The sequence below is a fragment of the Neoarius graeffei genome, chromosome 27, assembly GCF_027579695.1.
Source record: "Neoarius graeffei isolate fNeoGra1 chromosome 27, fNeoGra1.pri, whole genome shotgun sequence".
NCBI lineage: Eukaryota > Metazoa > Chordata > Actinopteri > Siluriformes > Ariidae > Neoarius > Neoarius graeffei.
Window position 1 is genome coordinate 39,049,109 of NC_083595.1, and position 7,713 is coordinate 39,056,821.

The window sequence follows — 7,713 nt, forward strand, 5'->3', positions numbered from 1 at the left end:
TATCTTACCCAGCTTCATGAGGGAGTCACCTGGAATGCTTTTCAATTAACAGGTGTCTCATCAAAACCTCATCTCATCTCATTATCTCTAGCCGCTTTATCCTTCTACAGGGTCGCAGGCAAGCTGGAGCCTATCCCAGCTGACTACGGGCGAAAGGCAGGGTACACCCTGGACAAGTCGCCAGGTCATCACAGGGCTGACACACAGACAACCATTCACACTCACATTCACACCTACGGTCAATTTAGAGTCACCAGTTAACCTAACCTGCATGTCTTTGGACTGTGGGGGAAACCGGAGCACCCGGAGGAAACCCACGCGGACACGGGGAGAACATGCAAACTCCACACAGAAAGGCCCTCGCCGGCCCCGGGGCTTGAACCCGGACCTTCTTGCTGTGAGGCGACAGCACTAACCACTACACCACCGTGCCGCCCCCTTGTCAAAACCTAATTAGTGCAATTTCTTACCTTTTGAGATCAAACAGTAAATATTAAATAATAAAAACACAGTAAACAGCCCTATTCCACAACTGTAGTAATCCATATTATATCAAGAACCGCTCAACTAAGTAAAGAGAAACGACATCCATCATTACTTTAAGACATGAAGTGTGTTTTAATTAATAAAAATAAAGAAAAAACATTGAATTAGAAGGTGTGTCCAAACTTTTGACTGGTACTGTATGCAAGTAAATCATACGTTATCATTCTTTATTGTAATACTTAAGGTGAGTTAATAAGTGTTCACTCAGTGTTGTATTTAGACATTAATCAAAATTTCATTCATACTTGACTTAACATATATCCCATGCCCTTAATAATAAATTTTTTGCAGTGGTTAAATGTATGACTGATGGCTGTAGTGCAAAAGAGACTCTGTGTATAGCCAATAATCATCACTTAATAACATGCTGTAAATTAATGAATGTATATTTTTATGGATTCATTTTCAGTCCTGAATTGAATAAACATTAACGTAGGAGCATATAGTCAACTTTAAAAAAAAAAAACACAAATTCTTATATGTTAACTTACATTCGTAACATTAACAGTGTTTTATTAATTCTGTTCTTAATCTGTTAATATTAAACTAATGCAGCTATCAATTAACAGAGAGAAAATATAAAGCGTAACAATCACTACTTCTGAAATGTTGCTGAACAAAACCCTGGAAACCCTCATTTATGCATTTAAACCTCTTAGTACTTCATATTTGATTGATTTCTGAGTTATATTGGTGTATAATACTGCACTTGCATATTTTATACAATGAAAATTCCTTGACACTGATTTAGTCTCTGAGGAACTATAAAAATAGGTGATACAAAAATCAAATACTGTATTTAAAACACTGATTTAACATGATCTGAGTTTATTCAAAGCACTACGGTGCATTTTACATGTTTGTGTTTGCTGAAATGTTAGTAATTGAAATATAGAGAACAGAGAATGGACAAGTGGCATCATGAGCAATCCAGTTCAAGATCATGAAATATTCTCTTGATTTAATTCTCAATTCAATTCTATTTGCTTCTGATAGTCATTTATTTTAATTGTAAAGGATTAATAAATCTCCACTGAAGCACATGGTGATGTTAATGTATTTGTGATGAAACGTATATGTTCCCAATTTACACATTTAATCATTAATACCTAAATACTGTTTGAAAAGAGAGAAGCATTGTTGTAGCGGTGCAGAAAACATGCTGAATTGTTGTGGAAAAGTGTTGGCACTGCATTCTCTTATTTGTGTGTGTGTGTGTGTGTGTGTGTGTGTGTGTGTAGGAAGGGTTATGGCAATATGCCCCTATGCTCGTAAGCATATGACTGTATTCTTTCACCTACAGTAAGTGTGTGTGTGTGTGTGTGTGTGTGTGTGTGTGTGTGTGTGTGTGTGTTTCAACTCTAAAACATTCCTCTGTATCTGTTGTACAATATCAATACAGAGAAGCTGTAGACAAACAGATGAAAACAGAGTGTTCTGGTTCTTCCTTATTCTCTCATGCTGCTGTATTTAAGGAGCACTTTTGTTCCCTCCATTGGCTGAAATTAACATCTTTACTAAAGTCCCTGGAATAGCCCAACAAACCAGGTACGTTTGTGCTATGTTCAGAAGCTAGAGTAGCACCAAAAGTTGCAGGCTGAGTCTATGTGAGCCTTTGCTGTGAGCAGTGAAGTGTTCTGACGTCCAAATGTCTTTAAATAATAATAATAATAATAATAATAATAATAATAATAATAATAATAATAATAATACAAGTATGCTGATAATTTGGAATAGATTCATGTGTGAATTTGCTTTGCGCTGTCATAAACTTATCAACTTATCAATTCAGATATAGCCAGAACATTTATTTGGTCAAATTGACAAAATGTACTGTATTTGAATTTTAACCCCTTAATTGCATTATTTGCAAGATTAAAGGAATCAATTGTTTAAAAAAAAAATTATGGCCTGAGTTTTCCAGAAACGTAGCAGCACAAAATGCACTCTGCACTGTTCAATGATAGAGTGAGTATTGCATTCAGCACACACACTCTCTCTCTCCTTCTCTCTGTCTACCAGGTCGAATAATTTTAATTTTATGGTGCTTTTGGAAAACCTGGCTCAGATCTACACGTTTCACAGCTGTAGATACATTTTTGCTGTTGTTCTGTTCTGGATAAATATACCCATGTAGGTGTATCTGTCCCTGCATGGTGATGTTTGTAAATGTGCTCTCTCTGACTGTGATTTTATCCCTCTTTCATATTTTCATATGTGCTGTAGCAAGCTGGGGTCTGTGCTCCAACGTGCGTTTTACGGGTCCAGTGGGAAGGCGAGTCTTTTTTTTTCTTCTTTTTTTTTTTTACACTGTGCTTTCATGAAGTAAATGGTTGGAAGGTCAATTTGGCGATTTGTAGTTTATGACTAAAAGATGTGTAATTGTTTGTGCGATATTCTATACAAATACATAAACTAACTCTAGATCAACACTCTTAGTCAGGATGTTTTATCTATGTGCCTCCAGAACACTCCAGTCATTTGTAGCCGTCTATTGAAAGACCATTGTTTAATGTTTTCTAAAGCATGAATTGAATAGAAGGAAAATGCGTGCACTCCTGCTCTGTGTCAGGTGACCCTTTTTGAGCAGAGGAACTTTGCCGGCCAGCGACTGGACCTCAGTTCAGACTGCCAGAAACTGAGCGACAAGAATTTCCCTGAAAGATGTAACTCTGTGCAAGTGGAGAGTGGAGCGTGAGTATACAGTGCTTACACACTAACTTTGTCTTAACAAAATCACAAGTCTATTTATTCAAATGTTTTTATTAAGAAGAGGCTTTTATTACTCACATATACACACAGTACCAATCAAAGGTTTGGACACACCTACTCAATGATAGGTTTTTCTGTATTTTGACGATTTTCTACATTGTACAACAATACCGAAGACATCAAAACTATGAAATAACATATGGAACATATATAGAATTATGTGATAAACAAAAAGGTGTGGTGGCACGGTGGTGTAGTGGTTAGCGCTGCTGCCTCACAGCAAGAAGGGCCGGGTTCGAGCCCCGTGGCCAGCGAGGGCCTTTCTGTGTGGAGTTTGCATGTTGTCCATGTGGGTTTCCTCCGGGTGCTCCGGTTTCCCCCACAGTCCAAAGACATGCAGGTTAGGTTAACTGGTGACTCTAAATTGACCGTAGGTGTGAATGTGAGTGTGAATGGTTGTCTGTGTCTATGTGTCAGCCCTGTGATGACCTGGCAACTTGTCCAGGGTGTACCCCGCCTTTCACCCGTAGTCAGCTGGGATAGGCTCCAGCTTGCCTGCAACCCTGTAGAACAGGATAAAGCAGCTAGAGATAATGAGATGAGACAAAAAGGTGTTTAAAAAACAAAATACGTTTCATATTTTAGATTCTTCAAAGTATCCAGCGTTTACCTTGATGACACTTTACACACTATTGGTATTATCTTACCCAGCTTCATGAGGTAGTCACCTGGAATCCTTTTTAATGAATAGGTGCCTCGTCAAAAGTTAATTAGTGCTATTTCTTGCCTTTTTAATGTGTTTGAGATCAAACAGTAACAGTAAAGACTAAAAATCCAGTCAACAGCCCTATTCCACAACTGTAGTAATACATATGTCAAGAACTGCTCAACTAAATAAAGAAAAAACAACATCCATCATTCCTTTAAGACATTACCGAACATTTAATTAATTAAAAAAAATTAAATTAGAAGGCATGTCCAAACTTTTGGCTGGTACTGGATGTATACACAGTAAAAAAAAAAAAAAAAAATCCCGCATATCCCATTAAAGATGAAGGGCAAGACAACATTTAAAAATTCATTTCAAATCTCTTTATTAGTTTATGGGACAGCATTGGTTATGTTTGCACACATGCAGCAATATATCCATCCATTCATCCATTATCCGTACCTGCTTATCCTGTGCAGGGTCATGGGCAAGCTGGAGCCTATCCCAACTGACTGTGGATGAGAACACCCTGGACAAGCCGCCAGGTCATCGCAGGGCTGACACATAGAGACAAACAACCATTCAAACTCACATTCACACCTACGGTCAATTTAGAGCCACCAGTTAGCCTAACCTGCATGTCTTTGGGCTGTGGGGGAAACCGGAGCACCCGGAGGAAACCCACGCGGACACGGGGAGAACATGCAAACTCCACACAGAAAGGCCCTTGCCGGCCACGGGGCTCGAACCCAGAACCTTCTTGCTGTGAGGCGACAGTGCTGACCACTACAGCACCACTCATTTATCTTTCATTTATAAATAAATGAAAAATAAGCTTTGCAGTACAATTCACAGAATAACTTATTTCAGCTTAAATATATCTGTGATTATATTTTTGAAAACTGTAAATATATATATATCATATTGTTTACATGATTTGAGTCCTTTGGTTATGTCTGAAATTAAACAATGATCATATCATTCCTATGTGTGTGTGTGTGTGTGTGTGTGTGTGTGTAAAATTGCTTTTAAGTTGATCTGTTAAAAAGTTAGTTAAAGCAGTAATTATCTAAGGAAATGGCATTTGTTGATGGTTAATAACACTTTTAAGTGTATATCTAATGATGACTGCCTGTGATTTAGCACAAATCAAGTCTGTCACTGTCCTTTTGAAGATATGTTTGGATTCTTGAGCCCTTTTAGTGAAGTGCTCTAAACCATTATAGCCATATTTACAGATGTCCTTATAAACTTTGCTAATATGTGGGTGTGTTTGTTGTGAGCAGCTGGGTGGGCTATGAGCATGAACACTTCCGTGGGCGCCAGTATTTGTGGGATATGTCTGATCGGGGCGAATATAATTGCACAGATAGGTGGTGTGGTCAGAGTGACCGCATCTCCTCTGTACGCTCTGTGAAGCAGGTGAGACATGCATTCAATCTTTTATGAGTACATTCAGAACATGTGGTTTTATTAAACTGTTTCACAAAATGTCCTTGAATGCGATGAGTGAATGTGTGGTCTGTGCAGGATACAAACCCTCCACGTGCTCAGCTGTTTGAGAGGCAAGGTTTCTCTGGGAGAAAGATTGAGCTCCAGGATGACATCCCCAACCTCATGACAAGATATAACCTGAACAGAGCTGCCTCAATCCGGGTGCTGGGTGGCGCGTGAGTGTTTAATTCTGCTCTGTTCTTTATTTATCATTTAAAATATAGAATATTTAAATACATTGCTTCTCTGAAAAAGTCACAGTTCATCTCGGTTTTTTCAGTATATATTATTACTCTCATTTAAAGGTGTGTGTGTGTGTGTGTGTGTGTGTGTGTGTGTGTGTGTGTGTGTGTGTGTGTGTGTGTGTGTGTGTGTAGCTGGGTGTTGTACCAGGAGCCCAATTACAGAGGATCCCAATATATCCTGGAGAGGAAAGACTATAACAACTTCTCAGATTGGGGCGCTCAGAACAGCACTGTGGGCTCCATACGCAAAATTCGCTTCAGCTGAACTCCTCCTAACCTCATCTTCTAACCCTGTAAAATCCCTCCAAAACCCCCCTTGACATTTTTACACTCAACATATAAGCCACAAACAATCCACATCCCAGCAGAAAAAAAAAACTATTTTAGTAATAAACTTATGAAAAAGACAAACATGGTCATCTTGTGGTTCCTTTTTAAACAAAAAGAGTGCTGAACATGAAACATGAATAGCTTGATAATAAGTGACTGGAGCTGGAAAGCCGTGTTTGCATTTGCGTTCGAGTGCCCCCTCATGGTGTGTTGTGGCCTGTTTTGCTTGAAATGATCATTTCAAGCAGTACCATTTGATCCCATCACTGACTACACGTTTAGACAGATGGGTTACGAAAAGGTTCTTTGGATAGTTAGTTCAGACTTCTTTGCATTCTAAAGGGATTGGAAATCTCTGAAAGGCAATCTCTCTGTTATACACACACAACTGTTAGGGGTTTCCCCAAAGGGACAAGTCAAGAGCCTTTAGTGTTCTAGATTCGATATTTTTTTCAAGGTCCTGCCTGGATCCGTCTTTAATTCCTTTCAAGATATCGAACATCCCTCAAGTGACCGGCTTTGCTCAGAAGGCAAAGTTAATGAAATATTATCTGATCGAATTTGATTTGCAGGTTGGAATACATCCTGATAACAGCACCTTTCCACATTTAATCCAAACAGGCCCAAACCATGATACTACCAGTGTTGGGCACGTTACTTTCAAAAAGTAATTAGTTATAGTTACTAGTTACTTTTCCCAAAAAGTAACTGAGTTAGTAACGGAGTTACTTTGTCATTAAAGTAACTAATTACCAGGGAAAGTAATTATTCCGTTACATTTTGTTACCCCAGGGGCGGCACGGTGGTGTAGTGGTTAGCGCTGTCACCTCACAGCAAGAAGGTCTGGGTTCGAGCCCCGTGGCCGGCGAGGGCCTTTCTGTGCGGAGTTTGCATGTTCTCCCCGTGTCCGCGTGGGTTTCCTCCGGGTGCTCCGGTTTCCCCCACAGTCCAAAGACATGCAGGTTAGGTTAACTGGTGACTCTAAATTGACCGTAGGTGTGAATGTGAGTGTGAATGGTTGTCTGTGTCTATGTGTCAGCCCTGTGATGACCTGGCGACTTGTCCAGGGTGTACCCCGCCTTTCGCCCGTAGTCAGCTGGGATAGGCTCCAGCTTGCCTGCGACCCTGTAGAACAGGATAAAGCGGCTAGAGATAATGAGATGAGATTTTGTTACCCCCCCCAAAAAAAAATCAAATTAAATTCATTTAGTGTAATCATAATAAAAGTGAATGTTAAATGTGTTTAATGACTGAAATGGACACTTAACAGAACCAATCAGTAACATTATCTACACTATATTAATATTTTTGTGGGACAATGTGAGAAGACATCTATCATCTCATCTCATTATCTCTAGCCGCTTTATCCTGTTCTACAGGGTCGCAGGCAAGCTGGAGCCTATCCCAGCTGACTACGGGCGAAAGGCGGGGTACGCCCTGGACAAGTCGCCAGGTCATCACAGGGCTGACACAGACAACCATTCACACCTACGGTCAATTTAGAGTCACCAGTTAACCTAACCTGCATGTCTTTGGACTGTGGGGGAAACCGGAGCACCCGGAGGAAACCCACGCGGACACGGGGAGAACATGCAAACTCCGCACAGAAAGGCCCTCGTCGGCCATGGAGCTCGAACCCGGACCTTCTTGCTGTGAGGTGACAGCACTAACCACTAC

At 40.1% G+C, this 7,713-nt stretch overlaps 1 protein-coding gene across 1 annotated transcript; it reads left to right on the forward strand.

Moving 5' to 3' along the window:
- The first annotated feature begins 1,795 nt into the window (after window positions 1-1,795).
- On the forward strand, window positions 1,796-5,971 carry crybgx (crystallin beta gamma X). Its single transcript, XM_060911558.1, has 7 exons — window positions 1,796-1,817; window positions 2,022-2,094; window positions 2,773-2,821; window positions 3,119-3,240; window positions 5,254-5,389; window positions 5,498-5,637; window positions 5,839-5,971. Exons 1-7 carry the CDS (start codon window positions 1,796-1,798, stop codon window positions 5,969-5,971), a joined length of 675 nt encoding a protein of 224 aa, XP_060767541.1.
- Window positions 5,972-7,713: the final 1,742 nt, after the last annotated feature.